The sequence below is a fragment of the Rhinatrema bivittatum genome, chromosome 5 (genome assembly GCF_901001135.1).
Source record: "Rhinatrema bivittatum chromosome 5, aRhiBiv1.1, whole genome shotgun sequence".
Taxonomy (NCBI): Eukaryota; Metazoa; Chordata; class Amphibia; order Gymnophiona; family Rhinatrematidae; genus Rhinatrema; species Rhinatrema bivittatum.
Window position 1 is genome coordinate 353,608,275 of NC_042619.1, and position 23,810 is coordinate 353,632,084.

Consider the following 23,810-nt stretch of genomic DNA (forward strand, 5'->3'; position numbering starts at 1 on the left):
GGCCACGTGCAATACAGCCAACTCCCCAAGTATGACTGCTTCTAGACACTGTGGGTCGGAGCCCATTCTCCCTTGTTGTTGACTTAAACCATGGTCACCTGGTTTCCATTTTTACAAGGATAAGCTATTGAAAAACAGATGCTAGAAAAGCTGTCTAGACCAGCTTTATAAGCTCACAGCTTCAGCAGATTGATAGCTAGGTGACTCTCCTTGGGAGGACCAAAGACCTTGTATTCATAGGCCTTGAATGAGGATTCCCCACACCTAGAGAAAGTGACATGCTGAATGGCAGGCTGGCTTTCTAGGTTGCTCCTGGAGAGCACCAGTGAAAGTCCTGTCTCGGTTTAGTAGTCACTCAGATCAGATAACAGGTTGAGAGAATTGGTCCCTCTGAAGATCCACTAGGACTGCCTCATGTTCAATCTTACCATTGGCAACACCTGGACATTGGAAGCTATATGGCTGTGCATCTTGCAAAATTCCCATGTTGAAACCATCTGTCTCTTGGAGACAGACTACACTGAAGACACAATGTTGGTTAGTCTCCCAGGGGGAGAAACACCTTGGCTTCCTTAAAATTAAAAGTGACTTGACTGAACTCGATTTGCAAGGAAGGACAGCGACAGGACTTTTGAAAGTTCACTTATGAATCCAAAGTATTCAAGCCACTGAATCACTACCCTCACCAACTGTCAGGCTATAGGACAGGATAATTCCTTGATTAGACACTCATACAGGTAAAGAAAAAATATGGATACTTCAGCAACCAGCACTGTAAGGCACTTGGTGCCAATAACAGCTAAAGGAAAGCACCCTGTATAGGAGCTTTGGATGTGGTGCTGATCCACCACAAATCCGAGGACACATTTGTGACGCCGGTGTAACATGACATGAGTATAGACATTGATATGACAAAATAGAGCCAGTCTCTTACTGCAGTAGGGGCAGGATTCTGGCTAGTGTGACCATTTTGAACTTCTCTCTTCAGTGAAATTTATAGATGGCTCGGAGGTCTAGAATGGGACGCAGGTCCCTTCTCTTTTTGGGGATGAATATAACTTTCTACCTCTCTCCACAGGAGGGACATGCTTTATTGCCCTCAACTCCAAGAAGGACGACGTCTCTTCCTGCTCAGGGTCCCCAAGTTCTTGAAATCATCTCGCTTGTTTTTGGGTAATGAGTTCATTAATTCTTGCAACTTCCTAACGGGGGAGTGGAATTACTACACAATGAGAAACTAGAAATGCTGAGATGTCACCTACAGCATAGAATGAAGGCAAACTTTTCTGACAAGATCCCTACTTGAGGGCACTGGAAACATGACAGATCTTCTCTGTAAGACAGATTCCACTACCACTACAGTGGTGAAGAAATCGTGGCTTTTCAAAGCCCAGAGTAGATTGTACTTTATATTTCAAAATCACCCTCTTATGTTATGGTAACGTGTGTTTTGTGGATCCTTGGGTGCTGTGATGACCACGCCCACGGGGAGGAGCCCCATGAGGAGCCACAGCACTGGGCTAGACTCGTACTACACAAAACACAAGATAGTTCTTTATTAGACAGTTTGAAGAGAACCACCAGAGGTGGCAGTAGTGAGGCAGTCTGTAGTTGCAGTCTCAGGGACCTCGGCAGAGGGAGCCCTTCTTTCCTTGATTATGTCAGGAGGTTCAGCAGCAGGTCTCCCAGCAAGGAGATACTGTGGATGAATCAGAGTACTCACTAGGTGTTTACTGCAGATATGCGATTCCACCAGGTATGTTGTAGAAGGTACAGGCACAGAGGCAGGGAGAGTAGGCCCTCGAGGAGCGAGTACCTGTTCCCTGTAAGGCACTTGAAATAAAGCAGAGGGCCCCCAAGGAGCAGGTACCCAGGTTAGAAGTTACCCTGAAGGGCAGAGAGAGCTTCCTGCGGCAGCACAGAAGCAGCAGAGTAGCGTAGACAGGAACGGATTTGAGTCCTTGCTAACTCAACGAGCTAGTAAACCTGTGAAGGTAATATACCCGGATGGCAGGATGTCAGCATGAGGGAACGCCTTCGAGGTTTGCGCCAAGGGTGGTACAAAGACGTGGGTTGCGCGCACCCTAGTAGGTACCTGGGAGGAGAAATGGCGGGAGGCTACACCATAGCCATTCTGGGGATGCCAGAGAGGTCAGCTTGTAGACGCGGCGGTAGCTATCTTTCCCAGGTAAGCGGGAGAAGCCGTGAATAAGGTGAGGCAAACTGGGCAAAGCCATCTAGGACTGACGACGCAACATCTTATTTGTTGGAGGACTAGTGAGAGGCATTTGCCAAGCATGCCCTTGCAGGTCAAGTATTTGATGGCTCAGAATAGCTGAAGTTTGCTTGAAGACTTTTAGGTATCTCAGAAACTCCATCATGAGCACTCTAGGCTTCTGCTTTTATAGAGATAAGCTGGGACATATGTCTATGAATGTGGGGAAGGAGAAATCCTCTGGAAGTGGAATGTTCCCAACTGGCAGAGACAGATAAGGCCAAGGGCTTCTTTGAGGTCTTTGTCCATGATGTTAAAGTCCCCTTGCAGCTCCAAGGTGTGCATGGACTCAGACTCTTGCGGGTGGAGATATCTTTGAGAATCTTCCTGTTCTGAGGAAGTTTAGACCTACTCGACAGAGGACAGGTGTCTGCTCCGTAGTGACTGAATATATTGTGGATAGATTATTGGAGATGGCTGCACTGACATACGTGAGGTCACAGGGATAGAGTGAAGACTTAGATATTGGACTAGTAAGTCCTGAATCATCTTGCTCAGATCCTCCTTCTGTATCAGCATGCTGACCTGATGGTACCACAGGAATACAAGCAGTCCTGTGTAACCAATAGGGATCAAGTATGGCGGTCATCGGAGAAAGCAAAAAGGAGGTTAAATGTCATGCTGACTCAAAGGACAGCAATGGCACTGATGTCAATGTAATTTGTCATTGACCCCAATGTCAAGGGCATAAACATCAACCTTGATGGCATGGAGGTAGATGCTGATGGTTTCTACATCAAGGAGACAGGCACATGTGCCAGGAGTGTCTCCATAGGCACAGGCAATAATGTCTTGGGCACCAGAACAGTCTGCAACAATGCACTGGGCATCGAGAGGGAGTCCTACAGCTGAAGGGCTGGCTATGACTGCTAGGCTGAAAAGACTTTGAACATAAGACATGCAATACTGGGTCAGACCAATGGTCCATCAAGCCCAGTATCCTGTTTCCAACAGTGGCCACTCCAAGGCACAAGTACCTGGCAAGTACCCAAAATTAAATAAACCTCAAGTTTATGGATTTTTCCCTCTAGGAACTTATTCATACCTTTTTTAAATTCAGTTACACTAACTGCTGTAACCACAACCTGAAGTCTGAGATACTGCTAAATAATGAAAGCAGGATGTGTTTCAGCCTGTGGCTTAAGAGGCTAATTAACAGCACTGTTCAGAATAGTCTGGTCTTCTCAGACTGTTACATTCTGCGGCTCCCAGATAAGCCCTGTGAACCATGCCACTCACCCCGATGCCAGCCAGGCCTCACTGCGGTGGAACGCTGAACGACGCCATGCAGCAGGTTGCTGCCAAGATCGTTGCCTCTGTATCCCCCTTTTAGGCATGCATGTGCCCAACATCAGTAGCTTCAAAGGACCCACGGCAGGAAAAGTCGACGGCGCCCTTGGATGACATCACGACCCTTGGCCTATAAAAAAGGGCTTCCCTGATGCTCCTTCTCTGCCTCAGCAACGGGTCGACTATGGTTGTCTGTAGCTCGAGTTACTGCGTTCCTGCCTAATCCTGCTTTGTCTCCCCAAGCCCTGCCTGCCTGGTCTCTCCATGCCCTGCCTGTCATAGGACTGATGACAGCCTGGACCCTGACCATTCCCGTCTGCCACCTGCCTCAGTCTGAACCACGACCATTCCTGTGTGCTGCCTGCCTCTGACCCTAGCCACAGCCAGGAGTTCCCACAATACTATGTTTCATCAGACTCAAGCCTAAGTCCTGTTGGGCCCTGGAATTTGAGGATTTAACCTAAGGGGAAAGGGGGCTGGTATAGGTGAAGCCCTAGACTAGTCTCGCACCAGCCTAGATCTACCAGCTGTTGAGGAGGACCTACAGGGCATTCCATGTGGGTTGAGTCAACCTCCCCATAGCAACAAGGGTCCCCAATCCTTACAGGTTGCCGAGACAATAGACTCAATGGTCGCTTCTTTACTCCAGGCCATCCCGGGCCTGGCCCAACAAGTCCAGGAACAACAGACTTTTGAACCAAGTTACCATGACCTTAGAAAAATTGGTAATCTGTATAGATGCCCTAACTCCAGCACCAGCCTCTCCTGTCCCAGTCTCCTCCTCCCTTAACACTGCCATGGTATCCAGGCTGATACCCTAGCTTCCGGTGCCACCTTGCTACGTGGGCGATCCTATTTCCAATAGATCGCTCCAGGGTTCTCTACATCTTCTCACTCCTTAGTGGTATGGCATTAGTTTGGGCATTAGTATGGCGAAGAAAGAGAGGACCTGCTGCTCCACAGTATGCCAGACTTTCAACAATTCAGGCTTGTCTTTGAAGAGCCAAAGCAAACATCTTCATTAGCCACTGATCTCCTGCGGGTCCGCCAATGGGGTGCACCCTAAGGGGTGGATTTTAAAAGGAGCGTGAATAGCCTACTTTTGTTTGCGCTCCAGGCGCAAACAAAAGTACGCTGGATTTTAGTAGATACGCGCGGAGCCGCGTGTATCTGCTAAAAACCTGGATCGGCGCGCGCAAGGCTATGGATTTTGTATAGCCGGCGCGCGCCGAGCCGCGCAGCCTACCCCCGTTCCCTCCAAGGCCGCTCTGAAATCGGAGCGGCCTCGGAGGGAACTTTCCTTTGCCCTCCCCTCACCTTCCCCTACCTAACCCACCCACCCGGCCCTGTCTAAACCACCCCCTTACCTTTGTCGGGGGATTTACGCCTCCCGGAGGGAGGCGTAAATCCCCGCGCGCCAGCGGGCCTCTTGCGCGCTGGGCCGCGACCTGGGGCGGGTACGGAGGGCACGGCCACGCCCCCGGACCACCCCGGGCCGTAGCCACGCCCCCGTACCCGCCCCCAAAACGCTGCCGACACGCCCCCGAAACGCCGCAACGACCGGGCCCGCCCCCGACACGCCCCCCTCGGAGAACCCCGGGACTTACGCGAGTCCCGGGGCTCTGCGCGCGCCGGTAGGCCTATGTAAAATAGGCTTCCCGGCGCGCAGGGCCCTGCTCGCCTAAATCCGCCCGGTTTTGGGCGGATTTCGGCGAGCAGGGCTCTTAAAATCCGCCCCTAAGTGAATATGCCACAGAGTTCTGCACCTTGGCCTCCAAATTACATTGGGGAGAAGATCGCCTTTTGGCTATATTTTTACTAGGTTTATCAGGCAAGATTAAGGATGATACCTCTACCTCCCCTAGATGCCTTAATTACTCTTGCAGGCCAAATTGATCGTTGCTTTCAAGAGAAGGCTAAAAAGAATAAACTCACACGTTGGCCGATAATCCTAGCACCACAGTCTCTTTCCCCAGCACCCATCTCAAACTCAAACACAAGATGAACCTATGCAATTTGGTAGGAGCAAACTTCCTCTAGAGAAACTCTGCAGAAGGGCCTATGTCTCTACAGTGCAGGCTGGGAGCACATGGTTTCTATTTGCCCTGATAAGCAGGGAAACTGGCATGCTTAGGTTTGCTCTGGGAGACAACCCTAGGCCATACAACTTTCTCTGCTCAACTGCTTGTCCCATCATGATCACCATAGGCTAGATTCAGCTTCATTCCAAAAGCCTTCCTCGACTCTGAGGCTGGACCAGAAAAGGAACAGACACCCAGAACTGGTCCCCAGAAGCCATCGAAGCCTGTCAGGAGTTAAAATTCATCTTTGCTCAAGGTCCCTGCCTGTGACACAAACCATGGTTCACCCCACAATTAACTAACTTGAAACGTGAACTTAGAAAAAAGGAACCCCTCCTCTTCTAACCTCTCTGCCTTTAAATCGCTCATGCACAAATACAGGATCGTCATTCTTCAGACAAAAAGAGACTTCTACTCTCAAAAAATCAATCACTTCATCTTCGACCCAAAAGTCCTCTTCTCCCTGGTCTCATCACTGCCCAAACCACCAACCTCAACTATTCCAGATGACAAAGCTGCTACAAAAGCCACCGAGCTTGCCACATACTTCAAAACACAAAATAATCAACTTACTTGCTTCCTGTACAGATAATATTGTTCCTACCCAGCACCATTCATGCTCTTCTGCTCTGTTATTCAGCTCTAGCAATTCTCAACTTCCCTCAGCCTTCTTGCGACTAACGGCATGCTTAGAGGATTTCGATCTTACATCCCCTTCAGAGATAGAAAACCTTCTAAGGAAACTCAAGCCATCCTCACATCCGCTTGATGCGATTCCAGCTAACCTTCTTATAGCAAGCGCCAAAGACGTCGCCAAGCCTATCACCCAGATCATCAATGCCTCTCTGTCTCAGGGCCTGGACCCGGACCCCCTCAAACTTGCCATCTTAAAACCCTTATTGAAAAAACCTAATCTCTCTACAGATAACCCAGCCAACTTTCGCCAGATTGCTAATCTTCCCTTCATTGCTAAAATCCTGGAAAGAATAGTCAAACTCCTCTCGGAATTCCTTGACAATAACAATATTCTCTCCCCGGCACAACTTGAAACATAGAAACATAGAAATGACGGCAGAAGACCACCAAACGGCCCATCCAGTCTGCCCAGCAAGCTTCACACATCTTTTCTCTCATACTTATCTGTTTCTCTTAGCTCTTGGTTCTATTTCCCTTCCACCCCCACCATTAACGTAGAGAGCAGTGATGGAGCTGCATCCAAGTGAAATATCTAGCTTGATTAGTTAGGGGTAGTAACCACCGCAATAAGCAAGCTACACCCATGCTTGTTTTACCCAGACTATGTTATACAGCCCTTATTGGTTGTTTTTCTTCTCCCCTGCCGTTGAAGCAGGGAGCTATGCTGGATATGCGTGAAGTATCAGGTTTTTTTTCTCCCCTGCCATTGAAGCAGAGAGCTATGCTGGAAATGCGTGATGTATCAGCCTCTCTCCCATGCCGTTGAAGCAGAGAGCCATGCTGGATATGCATCGAAAGTTGAAGCAGAGAGCCATGCTGGATATGCATCGAAAGTGAAGTATCAGGCACATTTGGTTTGGGGTAGTAACCGCCGTAACAAGCCAGCTACTCCCCGCTTTGTGAGTGCGAACCCTTTTTTCTTCTCCCCTGCCGCTGAAGCAGAGAACTATGCTGTATATGCATTGAAAGTGAAGTATCAGGCTTATTTGGTTTGGGGTAGTAACCGCCGTAACAAGCCAGCTACTCCCCTCTTTGTGAGTGCAAATCCTTTTTTCCACGTTTCCTCTTGCTGTTGAAGCTTAGAGCGATGTTGGAGTCACAGTAAGCATGTATATGTTTATTGAATAAGGGTATTGTCTCCAGGCAGTAGCCATCATTCTGGTGAGTCACCCACTCTTCATTGGCGGCCTCTTGACTTTATGGATCCACAGTGTTTATCCCACGCCTCTTTGAAGTCCTTCACAGTTCTGGTCTTCACCACATCCTCCGGAAGGGCATTCCAGGCATCCACCACCCTCTCCGTGAAGAAATACTTCCTGACATTGGTTCTGAATCTTCCTCCCTGGAGCTTCAAATCGTGACCCCTGGTTCTGCTGATTTTTTTCCTACGGAAAAGGTTTGTTGTTGTCTTTGGATCATTAAAACCTTTCAAGTATCTGAAAGTCTGTATCATATCACCTCTGCTCCTCCTTTCCTCCAGGGTGTACATATTTAGATTCTTCAATCTCTCCTCGTACGTCATCCGATGAAGATCCTCCACCTTCCTGGTCGCCCTTCTCTGTACCGCTTCCATCTTGTCTTTGTCTTTTTGTAGATACGGTCTCCAGCACTGAACACAGTACTCCAGGTGAGGCCTCACCAAGGACCTGCACAAGGGGATAATCACTTCCCTTTTCTTACTCGATATTCCTCTCTCTATGCAGCCCAGCATTCTTCTGGCTTTTGCTATCGCCTTGTCGCATTGTTTCGCAGACTTCATATCATTAGACACTATAACCCCAAGGTCCCTCTCCTGCTCCGTGCACATCAGCCTTTCCCCCCCCATCAAATACAGTTCATTCGGATTTCCACTCCCCATATGCCTGACTTTGCACTTCTTGGCATTGAATCTCAGCTGCCATATCTTCGACCACTCTTCCAGTTTCCTTAAATCCCGTCTCATTCTCTCCACTCCTTCCGGCGTGTCCACTCTGTTGCAGATCTTAGTGTCATCCGCAAAAAGACAAACCTTACCTTCTATCCCGTCCGCAATGTCGCTCACAAAGATATTGAACAGGACCGGTCCCAACACCGATCCTTGCGGTACACCACTTAAAACCGCTCTCTCTTCAGAGAAAGTACCATTTACCATCACACATTGAATTTGTTACTCCTTTTATACCCTTGTTAAATGTAAACCGATCCGATATGGTTATTCACTATGAAGGTCGGTATATAAAAACTGTTAAATAAATAAATAAATAATAAATTGTCTTCTGTCCGTCAACCAATTTGCAATCCAGGTCACCACCTCGGCACTCACTCCTAAGCTTCTCGTTTTATTCACCAGTCTCCTGTGCGGAATCGTATCAAAAGCTTTGCTGAAATCCAAGTAGATGACATCGAGCGCTCTTCCTTGATCCAATTCCTTGGTTACCCAGTCAAAAAAGTCAATCAGATTTGGTTTTCGCAAATCCCGTAGTACCGAAACTCTTCTTCTCTGTCAGACAACATTCTCATGAATCTTGAAAACAAACAGCCCTGCTTGCTCATCCTCCTCGACCTTTCGGCCGCCTTTGACACGGTCAACCATGACTGTCTCATCGAAAGACTATCCGAGATCAGCATCAAAAACAAAGCTCTAAACTGGTTCAAATCTTTCCTCCAGAACAGAAACTATAAAGTCAAGATCAACAGCAAGGAATCACCACCGTTCAGTTCCACACTAGGGGTCCCTCAAGGTTCATCGCTATCCCCCACTTTATTCAACATCTATCTCCTCCCGCTTTGTCATCTCCTTTCTGAACTAAATTTAATCCATTACTTATATGCAGATGACGTCCAAATCCTTATTCCGATCACAGAGTCACTGCACAAGACCATACTTTTTTGGAACTCCTGCCTTCTCTCCATTAACAAACTCCTGACAAACCTTAACTTAATACTCAATGCCGACAAGACAGAGTTCCTCCTGATCACTCAAGACTGTAATCTTCCACTAAACAGCTCTCACAGCTCCCAGTTTTCTCCCCTCGAGTCAGAAACCTTGGGGTCGTCATGGATAATCAACTAAATTACTCTGGTTTCATCAACACCACGGTAAGAGTGTGCTACTACAAACTCCAAGTTCTAAAAAGGCTTCGACCCCTCCTCCATTTCCATGATTTCAGATCAGTATTACAATCAATCATTTTCTTGAAAATCGATTATTGTAATTCACTGCTACACGGCCTTCCCGTCAACACCTTAAAGCCTCTTCAACTTTTACAGAACGCTACAGCAAGGTGTCTCACAAAATCCAACAAAAGGGACCATATAACTCCGATTCTAAAGAAGCTCCACTGGCTCCCAGTCAAATTTAGAATCCTCTACAAACTTTTATCAATCACCCACAAAGCCATTTTCAACAACACTCCACTGGACCTCAGAATTCCTCTTCAACTCCACACGTCTTCCCGCCTGCTAAGATAAGCACAAAAAGGCACTCTACACACTCCTCCCATTAAATCATCTTTAAGGAAAAGAGCTCTATCCACTGCAGGCCCCAAACAGTGGAATTTGCTTCCTCCTGAGCTCAGGCTGATTCATTGCCCTACCACGTTCAAGAAAAGACTCAAGACATGGCTGTTCGGTCAAGCATTCCCATAATTTCTTGAGTCATCCATAGCTTCCACAGACTGTCACAGACTATCGCTACCCATGACCTAAGTTTATGTTTACTCAGCCACAGTAACTTCTTCCCCCCTCCCCTAGTTAATTTCCCTCCTACTTTAGCTTGATACCCCTTTAATCCAATTCGTTGTAACTGCACACATTGTTCTTTTTTCCTAGTTATGTTCTCCAAGTTGTTCACATCCTTGTTCATTGTAAGACATATTTGTCATTATTTGCTACTTGTTGTAATGTAAACCGGAATGATAAGTAACCCTGTTACTTGAACTTCGGTATAAAAAAAGTTATAAATAAATAATGAACATCCCTTCATTGTGAAAGTAGATGTTTCTACCCTTGGAGTAGGGGCTGTCTTCAGTCAACTCAATTCCAAGTGAACTCTACCTTGCTCCTTTTTCTCCAGGAAGTTTTCTCTAGTAGAAATTACATGATTGGAGACCACGAACTCCTTGCAGTTAAATTGGCTTTGGAGGAATGGAGATACCTCTTAGAGGGTGCCAAGCACCAGATTATCATCTATACAGACCACAAGAACCTAGAGTACATTCAGCAAGTCTAGCAACTCAATCCCAGACAGTATCGCTGGTCCCCTTTCTTTTGTCAGTTTGATTTTGAGCACCGCTACCGACCAGCTGTGAGGAATCTGCATGCAGATGTGCTCTCCCGCTTTCTCTCAACTGAAGATGTAAAGAAAGCACCCAGACATCAGCGATCCTGCAAGAATCGTCCTTGCTTCTACCACTTTTGACCCTGCTGGGAAGACAGTTGTCCTTAAAGAGGCTCCAGGAAAAAAAAAAGTGTTGAAATGGGTACATGACTCGTGTGGCTGGACATTCTGGAGTATCCCAAACTCTCAACCTCCTTCAGTGCCCTTGCCAGCCCCCAGGGAACCTGGACCCACATTTCCACAGATTTCATTGTGGGTCTTCCTCTCTCACACGGCTCCACTCTGATATAATGGACAGATTCTTTAAAATAGCTCATTTTGTACCTCTCTCTGGACTAACTTCGGTCCCTGAATTGTCCTATCTTTGCCCAACATGTGTTTAGATTTCAGTGTCTACCATTTCATATCATGTCTGACAGGGGCGTCCAATTCACTGCCAGCTACTGGAAGGCGCTCTTCTGGAAGTTCATCATAGACTTCACCACAGTCTACCACCCTCAAGACCAAGAAGACCAACTAGGTCCTCAAGACTATATGGTACAAGAACGCGCACTGCCCGATGTCAGCAGCTTTAAAGGGTCCGTGGCGGTAAGAGTCTGCGGCACCCTTGGATGATGTCACAACCCTTGATCCTATAAAAGGGCTTCCCCGACGCTTCTTCTCTGCCTCAGCAATAGGCAGACAACAGTTCCCTGCATTGTGAGTTAACATATATGACTATATGTTAACATATATGACTATATGTTAACATATATGACTATATGTTAACAAAGATGACTGGGTCATCCTACTTCCTTGGGCAGAGTTTTCACATAACAGCCATGTGAGCAGTGCCACTGGTTGCTCTCAATTCCAGATCATCTATGGAAAACACCCACGAATACAGCTTCCTCTGCCTCTCACCGTAGACTCCCCTGAAGTCTGTCTCACCACCAAACGTCAAGACCTTTGGATGCACATCAACAAACTAATCTCTTAGGCAGCCGCCAATACCAAGTAAATATGTGAATGCTCGATGCCGATCAGTGCCACAATTCAAAGTGGGTGATCTCGATTCACTGGGCCTTACCCTGTCCAAACGACAAGTGGGACTTGCAACCTACCAGCTAAAACTTACCATCTCCCTGAGAATCCATAAAAATGTTCTGCTTTTTACTATTGAAATAGTTGATCCAGAAAGCCTCCCACACGTATGGACATAAGCTCCAAGACACAATATAATGTATAAGAAATCTTGAACGCGCATATACAGCAGAACAAATTAGAATATCTCATTGCATGTAAACACTATGGACCAGAGGAGAATTTCTGGGAGTCTGCTACCAACCTCAAAGCACCACTCCTGATAAAGGAGTTCCACAGACAATTCCCTCAAAGCCCAAACCACGGACCATCAGGAAGAGGTTTAAAGGGGGGGGGGGGTACTGTTACCTTGTGCGGCTCACAGGTAGGTTTGCAAGCCATGCCATTCACCCCGATGCCAGCCAGGCCTCACCAAGGTGGGCCGCCGCCAAATGAAGCCATGAGGCAGGTTGCAGCCATGATCGCTGCCTCTGGACCCCCCCCCCCTTCTAAGAACGCGCACTGCCTGATGTCAGCAGCTTTAAAGGGTCCGTGGCGGGAAGAGTCTGCGGCACCCTTGGATGATGTCACGACCTTTGGTCCTAAAACAGGGCTTCCCCGACGCTTCTTCTCTGCCTCAGCAATGGGTCGACTACAGTTCCCTGCATTGTGAGTTGCTGCATTCCTGCTGATCTTGCTTCATCTGCCTGCCTAGTCTCTCCAAGCCCTGCCCATCTCATCTCTCTCCTGGCTCAGCCTGTCCTCGGATTAACTCTCAGATTGACCACAGCCAGGACCTCGACCATTATTGCCTGCCGTGGACCTCAGCCTGAACCACAACCATCCCTGCTTTCATGAGACTCACACCTACTGTCCCCGAAACCCAAGGGTTCCACTAATGGGGAAAAGGGCTGGTTTAGGTAAAGCCCTAGGCTAGTCTTGCACCACCCTGATCCTGCCAGCTGTTGGGGAGGAACTACAGGGCCTTCCCCTGTAGACTGAGTCAACCTCCCCACAGCAACAAGGATCCACAATCCTTACACCTCAGAACACACTTTTTTTTTCTATATCGTGATCTACACCTAGGAAACACAGTCACAGTACCCTTGGACTGTTGCTTTCTCCAACGCCCTAGGGACCTTCCTAAGTCCTGCCAGCTGCCAGTACACAAAGGCTCAACCTGTGGGGAAGGCATAGGTAAAACTCCAGTTTGTCTCACTACAGGGTGCGTTTGCTAGCTGCTTGCATAGGCCTCATGGGTTCGCCTACGAGGCTGTTTCAACTACGCTGCAGCATGCAAGGCTCTCTTCCACACCAATCATTAAGAAAAGAATCAAATGGAAAAAGAAATATGGGACAATTTATCCATGTTCACAAAAAAATCTAGAAAAAAAAAGTTTTAACTTTAGATTACCAATAAAATGGCTTTATGTTTATTAATATTACACTTATGCTAATTTGTGCCACCATCTCTCAAAATCTGCTGCAAAAATTTTATAACATTTATTTTGGGTTTTTATCTCCGACATTTCTAGGTACATCACGCCGGTTTACATAGAACAGCATTAACATGAAGGAGAGTTACATAAAAAACTTGAGCATTGTTAACAAAAAAGAGATAGGGAATGTGTGGAATCTATCCAAGCTGCTACACAAACCCAGGGGCCTTGATTGTATTCTCCATGTACACTGTATAGTCGAAAAGGACACATGAACGATCCCTGCTATTCCGATGGATCTCTAAGAGAAACTATGTTTGTGACAGTCCTGAATTACCTTACACTCAGTAGCACCCTATATGAACTAAGCAGATCACATTCCTCCGAATCAATTAGTGACACTATTCTGAACAGCTACTCCCGGAGTGGAGGAAAAGAAGAAAGAATGGTTTAAATATTTTCAAAAATAAAAAAACAAAACAAAAAACTTAGAAGCACCATTTTTATATGATAGATAGTGAGCATTATTTGTTTATCTGCACTTCTGAAATCTTGCTCTGTGCACAGAGGGTAATGTTGTCTACAAATTGGTCATGAATATGTCCCAAAAGAACAATAATCACAGCAGAATACACCTACCTATCAGCTCTGCAGGCTTATTTGGTCTCTTGTTGATAAAAGTTTCAAAAGATTCCTTCATCAGATTTATACATTTCTCATTTTTTTGAAAGCAAACTTCTATGATATGGTCCACTTTATCCTTAAAATCCAGTAGCTCTTGTACCATATCCTTGTCCTTTTCAGGATTAATGACAATGGCTGTCCCAAAGTTCTGTAAAAAATGAAACCCTGTGTTAACCGAGCACTATATATGAGGACTCATTCAACTTCCCTCCTACCAAGTCATATGGATTTTGGTAAATTCAATAAAATTTCACAATTGCTTGTTTAAGAGAACAGCATGTAGAGGGAAGACATGAGCACAGTGAAAAATGATCCAAAAGATTTAAAAATAAATTGTGAATTATTTTAGAACGAGAAGTAAATGATCATTCCTCTAAGATTCTCACAGAAAAAAAAATTGGTGGTGCCTTCCAACTCGACAAATTACATTTCTTGACTAGATTTCAGGAACTATACTCCTTTCATCAGATCAAAACAAAGGGCCTGATTTTCAAAAGCATGTACATGTTTAAAATTGGGTTTTACACGTGTAAATGCACTTTGCCCGTGTAAGTGGGCTTTTGAAAATTGCTACAACATATGCCATTTGTCAATAGGTTATGCTCATGTTGTGCATTTAACATGAGAAAATGGCTTTTGAAAATTGCTACAAGAGTATGTTATATTTATATGCATAACTCTTCTGAAAATTTATCTGTAAACGAGCAAATCAAAATTAACCATGTTCTATGACAAAGGGATCCAGGAATGTTTCAAATTCATAAACTCTGCATAAAACTTATAACAAATAGCTGGAAAAAAAAATGGACTTCAAGTCAGACACTGATATGTGTACGTTTGTCAAATGAAATAAATGAGTGTTTTTATTTTCCAAAATATCACATCAATAATAAACCAATATCTACCCTTCACACATCACATTCATACATTAAAAACATCCCATCACCACAGAAAATAAAACATTAGTCTTATACATCATAGCATCAAAAATGTTAATAAGTGGCATATACATTTTTTTAATAAATAAAAAATAAACATCCATCAATAATAAAAGGCACATTTTATAGCTGAAGCAGGCAATATTATAAGCTCAATGTTCTTCGTAAACAGATTTGTTGTACATAGTTTATATTCTGATTGATTTAATTACCTCTTATTTATGTTACCCCTATATTTTACCAATTTGTTCCATGTAACTATTATGCTTTATTTTATAAGCGCAATGTTCTTTGTAAACCGATACGATGTGCAAACGGCCATCAGTATATAAAAGCCTTTAAATAAATAATTTCTAAAAGTTTGTTTACCTGTGTTTTGTACTGTTTAGTTTGTTTATAAATAAAAAAAAACATTAATTCAATAAAATTGGCCAATGGTAAAATCCAGTTTCAACTGGTACCAAAAGCATGGTTAAGCAAGCAGGTTTTGACGCTGTTTCTAAATTTAATATAGCCCCTTTCAGAATACATACATAGGGAGTGCGTTCCACAACAGTGGCACTTCATAGTGCCTGATACGTACGTCCTATGAAATCTATTGTATAAATGACTTTATTTGTATATCGACTTGTTGTAACTTTATTAGAGAAAGGTGACCGATAAATCATTAAATTATTACATCGGGCAACATCTTTAAAGCAAACCTCTCCTCTAATATTCCTTTTCTTGGGAATCCAGGAAGCTAACAGAGGATTCCACCATCCACCTTAACCAAAAATATCACTATCTGAAAATTCAGGAACCACTTTTGTTTGAAGGTAACGTGCGCCTGCTGGAAGTTATAAATACACATGAAGTTACAAGAGGCGATACTGCATAATTTTTACACACAATCCTTGCATAACTTTTACATACAATCCTTGTTATACTTTTTTTTTCTGTCTTTTCAGATCCCCATTTCCTGTTTCTCTATAGAAAAGGATTCTTTTCAGGGAATATACTAGTATTAGGACTTAAAATTTTATTCATTAGATCTCTGGGTTGAACTCTACTGGGATTACTGTACAGCATATCAATAGCTGAAGGCAGACAAAAGAGAAGCTGCTCTTACCTGACTCTGCATAATTAAAGGCCCAACAATACTACTGTACCTCTCAGAAGGGCCCCCTCTCTCTGACCTGCCTAGCCTCTCCCTTCTGCATGAAAACGAGACCTTCAATTTGTGTGTGTGAGGCTGCTGAGGACTTCAAACTCATCTGCCCAATTTATGGATCAGTATTGCCTTTTACAGAGTCTCTGCACAGAGGAAATGCTCTTTACTTGATCAAACAGCAGGAGAGTCACTACCTAGTGAGGTAAGCTGGATGACTAGAGCAACTGAAGAAACAATCTGAGGTCAAGAGTTCTGGTTTTTCTGTAGAGTATACTTAGTAAAATCCTTTTCTAAAACCTAACTAAACTAAACATCTTTAGACAAACAACATACAAACAATTTAAAGGTTTCATCAATTGGCACTAAGCAAGTGTATCTTGAAACAATTAGTTATTGTTTGTCTCAGTTAAAAAAAAAAAAACTCTACAAACATAATTGCTCCCTACCCTTGCTTAAAAAACAAACAAAAAAAAAACCCAACCACCCAAGGGCAGCAAGAAACAAAATGATTTGGAAATACCTTGATGTATTCAGCCCAATGTTGTAGCAGAAGCTGTTGACCACCTTTCACCCGGCTAAATAGCTGGTACAGCAACATGATATCCAAGACTCTGTTTTCATCAAGTAGGTTATCAAATCCTAAGATCAAGAGAACCATAAACTGATCTGAGTGCACTGCTACAAAAGCAGCAAGGTTACACTAATGACAGCAGCAACATGAAATATTTCAGTGCTAAGTCCACTCCCCAAGAGAAATATGCTTATAATTCCATATAGGATGTACAGCAGAAATTCCTATTTGATTATTTCTTTTCCTTGAGTCTAGTCACACCAGTCCACTCGCATGGGTTACGCCTCTCAACCAGCAGATGGAGACAGACTAACAGGTTTGCTGTTGTCGCTCTTTATTAGACTCTCATGCTGACCTCAAGCTGCCAGTATTCTATGTAACAAGCTAAGAAAAACATTTTTAATACACTAAACTTTTCCTTACCCCCAAGCAAAAACTAGAGAGCTTCCAAGGGAAAAAAACAAGAAATCAGAACATATACAAGTTATTACCTTACCATCCAGCGCATTGACTAGCACTCACAAGCAGATATTCTGAAAATGAATCGGGAGAATAACACGCTCGACAGAACAGGGAGGGTCCTAGACTGGTTTGGCTGGCCTCAAGGAGAGGAAATCATCAAGTAAGAACTAATTTCTCCTCTCTTTATCCAGCCAGACCAGTCCAGACACACTGGATGTACCCAAGCTCTCCCTCTATTGGGTGGGTCACTGCCAAGCCCGCTCTCAAGATTTCTGAACCAAAACAGAAGCTTCTTTCCTGTCTCAAAGGTTGACGCGATAGTGCCTTGAATAAGTATGCAAGTAAAATCCATTTCGTTCAACCAAGTTGTATTTCTGCTCGTTGACTCTCTATTTTTGTACTTTCGTATATTATCTAGTTAGCCTTCTTTCATCGTTCATTGTAATTTCCTTTCACAGTTACCTGTAAACCGACATGATGTGTCCTACGAATGCTGGTATATAAAAAAAAGCGTTAAATAAATAAATAAGTAAGACCAGGTTACCACACTGCAAATCTCCAATGGTGACAGCAGGTGAAACCACGTGTGCCCTAGTAGAGTATGTGCTCAATTTCTTGGGACGTGCCAATCCCTGAGATATGTAAGCCTCTCCTATCACTTCCTTACTCCAAAGAGCTATCTGAACAGCTGTCTAAGCTGTTCTGACCCTTCTAGAATCATTAAACTGAAGAAATGATACTCCAAAATTATGAAATTATTAGCAACCTTTAATTACAGCGGAAGAACTCTAACATTTAAACAAAATTGAGCACACTCTTCTCTCCACTCAAGTCTCTTTGAAAGGAAAGGAGACACGATTAAGATGAAAAAACCGTGAAACCATCTTAGGAAGGAATCATGAGAAACTACATCGCCTCATCTGAAGCACACAAAAAAGGGACCTCTACACAATAGAACCTGCAGCTCCGAAACCAATTTGGCAGAACAGATTGCTACCAGAAAACATCTTAAGCAACGCTTCTCTTAGAGGCTAAAAAGGATGACCAACCAAGTAGGACAACATCAAATTTCAATTCCAGGGAGATATCTATTCTCTTACTCAAGACCAAATATGCCTCACTTCCTGAAGGAAACAAGACACATTTGGATTAGACAGAGGTCTGCCCTTCAGATGACCTCTGTAACAGGCAAGAGCTGTTGCCTACACCTTAGGGAGTTCAGCGCCAACCCTTATCCAATCTTCTCTGCAGGAATTCTAAGATAACCAGCACTGAAGTTTAGCTGAGATCTTCCTAAATCGGGCACCAGTCCTCAAACGACTTCCAGACTCTCACACATAAGAATGTGAAAACTTTCTTAGACCACAAAAGGGTATTTACAGCCTTTTGAGAAAATCCCTTCTCTGACAGATGAGCCCCCTTCAAGGACCAAACTGAAAGACAAAACCGAGACAGATCCTCGTGAACCACCAGGCCCTGAACAGTAGGCCCCTGTCCTGAGGCAACAATAGTGGATCCCATCCAGCATCCTCACTAATTCGCATACTAAAAACACCTAGGCCACTAGACATACCTGGGAACTTTTGAGTTTTGGTCACCCTGAGACTCCTGTTAATTACCATATGGTAGAGGAAGGAATAATATCTATCTACTTTCTCTCTCCCACTCCCCCCCCCCAATAGATTTCTCTCTTTCTTCTACCCACCACCATCACCTGTCCCCCCTTCCAGAGAAGATCCCAGCATACTTCTCCTTCCCTCTCTTCCTGACCCCAGCACTCTCTTTGCACCCACCCCTTATAAGTCACAGCTCCACGACTTATGCATCCTCACTCTACCCTTGGCTGAAATGAGTCCCAAGTCCTGGAATCACAGCTGCAGACCGAGTTTTTTGTGTGTACAGCCCTTCTCCGGTTTTTCCTTCCATGCTGCTTGTAGAGTCTGCTTCAGACTCACCTCCTGTTCTCTGCAGGCTTACTGAGAAAGGGGTGTGGCTGAGCTGTCTACAGAAAGGACCTGAGATTTCTAATGTTTTCCCAGAGACCCTGCAACTGATGCAAATTCCCCGAGTATCAGGGGAAATCCTGAGAGTTCCCAGGTATGCCAATAGGGAGCTATCAATATCACTAACTTTTGTTGCTTGGAAATCTTCTGCAAGACTCAGAAGCCACAAAGGGAATGCTGAACCAGTCAGTCTTGAATCAGGACATTCAAACCAGATGAACATCTTACCCTTCTTCTGCTGACTGCCCAAGTCTAATCACTACTTCTCCCCATTTGGACATAATCTGAAAGAACGCTCCCTGGGACAGATGCTATCCTCCAAGGTCCAGCCTACTGCAACTGAAGAAGTCCACTTGTACATTCTCTACTCCAGTATAAGAGCAGCAGAGAGTCCTTTTATATGCTTCCATGCTCAGACTAATGGTAGACCTACCTCTTCCGTCACGTGCAACACCTGATACTGCCTCAGGGAATCACATATGCTACTGCTGTAGAACTCACTTATAAGATCTTGAACTTCTGCCCCTGAAGAAGGGAAGCAAACTAAAAAGGGGTACCTTCCCTATCACCCTGGTTTACAACCAATTCATGAACCACTTGGCTTCTTCCCTGCTCTCTTTTTGCAGTTCCCATATGGACACCATTCCTGCATCATCAGCAAGCATACCAGAAGGAATGGCCTTACAGATAATTCCACCCATGTAACCCTTCCAGGGCACATGATTTCACGTGCTGCTTTCTCTCCCTCCCCACAAAATTTATATAAGCTTCCTCCCTCAGTGCAATCCACACATGCTGTACAGAGCACTTCCCTCCTTACCTCTTCCCCTACCTCAGCCCGCAGTTCCTTAGAAGGCAAACCATTCTTCTGCCATCTACTTTTTTTTTTTTTTTTTTTTACAGCTTTAACAAGCAGAAACCAGGCACAGCTACAAGGCTCAAGAGAAGGGAAGAAAGAAATAGAGGGGAATCTTGTTTAGTATTTTTTAAGGGGAGGAGAGACAGTGGAAGAGAAGCAGCATGAGGAGAGAGGAGGGAAAAGGGGTAATTCCAGCGACCGTAGCCAAGAATAACCCTGTTCCAATAACTGGAAGCTCCCTGGTTCTGTGTTCAACCAAGGGAAGGAGTACAAGACTCATCTCAAGAGCTGTAATCCAAATTTCTAGCTTCTTCACCAGGTCTAATTAGATTTCATCTCACAGCACAGGATACTTGCATATCTGCTGGAGAGAGAAGGCTGGCAAATTGAGGTTAGCATGGGAGCCTACAAGAGGAGATGTTAGCAAACCTGTTAGTCTTTGTCTCCATCTGCTGGTTGGAAGGCATTACCCATGTGTCTGGACTGGTCTGGATGGCTGAAGAGGAATGTCAGGATGTTGCTTGCTCACCAGGTATATATTCAGTATATTTGAGCACCCAATCCCTTACTCTCTTCATTTTCTCCTTAGAGTTTTACTTTTTAACCACCAACCACAATGTTCTTATATTATCTTCAGAAATACAAGGACTCTCTGAATTTTGTCTCATCTTGTTCTGCTTTGCTATCATTGTTAACTAGGGGATTCTCTTTATACCACAATTACCGACGGCATGTCACCCCTAAGATTTGATTCTTGGATCCCTGCTTTTTTCCTATTTACTCTTATCTAAAACTTTTAACTGAAATACCTTTCCTACTCAAACAATACTCCATTAGATATTTCCTTTGATCTTTCAGATATAACTTCTTTAATGTGTTGCATGTTTTCAAACAGTTCATTTCTTGTATCTCACATCTGTTCTCATGTTTGTTATATGTGCGTGTAACACTGGTGTACTTCTTGAGCCTGAATTTTTTTCCACTCAAGCCTTATGTATTTGCAAAAAAAACAAAAAAAAAAACCAAACAACTTTGTTTCATCCCCTCCTTTCCTAACATTACAGGTATGTGCCACACCCTTGATACTTCCTCTGCTAACAGCCATTCACACTTGAGTACTTCAATTTTCTATTCTCAGGCTTTCCCAGATTTCAATTTTTTGTACTTTAATCTGTGCAAAATACCACTGTTCATATTTGCACAAAAATAAAACTATCCTTTTCCACTTATCTTTTGGAAACTTCCTAGACTTCTCCTCCTTTCCGGAGCACCATAAGACTGACTCTGCATTCCTCTGTTTGCTACTCCCCTCTTGTTACCTTCACCACTGCTTCTGCACCTTCTGCTTAAAAAAACTTTGTAACATTTGGGTGGGAAAGCATTTTCCTCCTCTATCTCAAACTTATAGAACTTCCTTCTCTCTCCTGTCACTTACTCGTCCTGCTTTCAAGTCCCATTTGAAAACTAGTTATACAATGAATCCATCCATCAACTTTTCAAAGAACCTGAACATGAAACATTTTGCAAAGCATTCCATTGCAACATACGAATTAAAAGTAGAACGGATTTGCTTGTTCTTTATAACAGGAACCAGATCGACACCAACACTATACATATTAAAAATATTCTGTATGTAGATGCTATTCAAATATGACCAGAATCTCATGGTAATACTCCTACAGCTACAGTGTATATGACTGATATCTCTTAGTTTCCTTATTAACTATACCTTTTTGTAGAATTGCCGTCAAGTGTTCTCCCAACAGCTGTTTCTCTATACACACTATCAGTGGTTTCCTGTATAAGGCAAAAGTGCACATCATCATTTCTGCAGTTTCAATCTATAATAGAACAAAATGAAATGCTATTTATTTTATTTAAAAGTTTTTGTATACCGCTTATACACAATGTAGTGAGTTGGGTGGTTTACAGATTAAAACAAACAATTAGTGAAACATAAAACAGCGACATCATACTATAAAATTACAGCAAATTAAAATTGTAACTAAAATGAAAATAAGATTCAGCAAAAAGTGTTAAAAAGAATGATTAATATTTGAAAATTAACTAAAGTAGGCAAACTGAGGGATTAACGGAAGGGATTATAAAACATTAATTTGTGTTGTTGATCTCAAAAGCAATAGTGTATACGGTAAGTAAGTTTTTAGCTTTTTCTTGAATTCTTTCCAGTTAGTTATGAGTCTAAGTGTAGTTGGGATTGAATGCTGGAGCAGGGGACCAGCCACTGAGAAAGCGCATTTCTATTCTGGCAGTTTTGATCGTAGGGACCTCAAGGAGGTTTTTATCAATTGATCTTAAATGACGGGGCTGATAGAGGCGTAGAGATGTACATAACCAGATGGAGGATGGATTAAGTTGAAGATTATTAAAAGAATTTTTTTTGAATGCATTATTTTATTGGTAACCAATGGAGATCCAGAAGGATGGAGGAGCTATGTTCTTTCATTTTGGTGTCTGTAAGGAGGTGAGCTGCAGAATTTTGTTATGAGTTGCAATGGGCAGATTGATGATTCTGGAAGACCAATATATAGAGAGATATAGTAATCTAGACCTAATAAAATGAGGGCCTGAAGCACAGTTCTGAAATCTACTGGAAAAGGAAAAAGGTTTTAGTCTTTTTTAGAAGATTCGGTTTCTAGAATAAAGTTTTTACAAGTTTGGATATGTTTTGTCATGGATAGTTTGGCGTCAACAATAATGCCTAAATTTCGAGCAAGAGTTACGATTGGAATAGCGTGATTATCAAATGTAAGATGTGAAGGAGGGCTGCATGAAGAGTTGGAATGGTAGATAGATGGATTAATTCAGTTTTTGCAGGGTTTAGTTTCAATCTATTGTAGGACAGCCAGGTTTTTAAAGTATCTAAATATAGAGTGTAATTAATGAAAAGGTACGAGTCCAAGAAGAGGTATAAGGAATAAGTAACTGTTTGTTGTCCACATAGATCATGAAATCTATGCCTAGTCCAGTTAGTATATGACATAGTGGTAGGAGGTAGATGATGAATAACACTGTGGATAAAGAAGAGCCTTGAGGGACTCTGGTAGTGGTGTACCAGTAGGAATGGTAAGCGACTAGATTAATTTGTTGTGGACGGTCTGACATGAATCAGTAGGAGTCCCACAGGGGTCCTCCCTGTCTCCTACTTTATTTAACATTTACCTTACACCGTTATGCCAACTTCTCACCGACCTTAACCTCAAACACTTCCTTTACGCGGACGATATACAGGTCCTGATACCCATTAAGGATTCCTTCGCACAAACTCTGGCTTACTGGGATACATGCCTTCAAAAAATTAAACTCCTCCTCACCAGCCTAAACCTGGTATTAAATTCCAGCAAAACTGAACTCCTACTCATCGCCTCAGAAAATAGCACCATCACCTCTGCACAACAAGCCACGCCAACAATCACACAAGTGAGAGACCTAGGAGTCCTAATTGATAATCGCCTGAATTTCAAAGCCACCATTAACAAAACCACCAAAGACTGTTTCTACCAACTACAAGTGCTGAAAAGAATTAGACCTCTTTTCCATGCACAAGATTTCAGAACCATTCTACAAGCAATCATTTTTTCAAAATTAGACTATTGTAACACCATCCTACTCGGCCTTCCCGCTTCATACACCAAACCGCTTCAGATGGTGCAAAATGCAGCTGCACGAATTCTGACAAATACCAGGAGAAGGGACCACATAACCCCGATTCTAAAGAGCCTCCATTGGCTACCCATACACTTTAGAATAATATACAAGGCCATTCTTACCACATACAAAATCATCCACCAACTGGCTCCCATTGACCTACAGATCCCTCTCCGACTACACAATTCGTCAAGACCGACAAGAGATGCATACAAGGGATCGCTACAGGTACCACCGTCCAAATCTACTAGACACTGCACTCTAAGAGACCGGGCTTTCTCTACAGCCATTCCACAGTTATGGAACTCCA

The 23,810-nt window shown here is 43.6% G+C and overlaps 1 protein-coding gene across 3 annotated transcripts in view; it reads right to left on the minus strand.

The window, feature by feature from the left end:
* Positions 1-23,810, minus strand: part of CUL4A (cullin 4A) — a 123,588-nt gene that overhangs the window by 40,987 nt on the left and 58,791 nt on the right. For all 3 annotated transcript variants that reach the window (XR_003857156.1, XM_029604661.1, XM_029604662.1), the window contains exons 10-12: positions 21,561-21,628; positions 16,457-16,575; positions 13,801-13,993 (exon numbers count right to left, since the gene is read on the minus strand). Coding sequence is in view for 2 of the 3 variants with exons in the window: in XM_029604661.1 (XP_029460521.1) it covers positions 13,801-13,993; positions 16,457-16,575; positions 21,561-21,628 (380 nt within the window). In the remaining variant the exon portion in view is untranslated. The remainder of the gene's footprint in view (positions 1-13,800; positions 13,994-16,456; positions 16,576-21,560; positions 21,629-23,810) is intronic.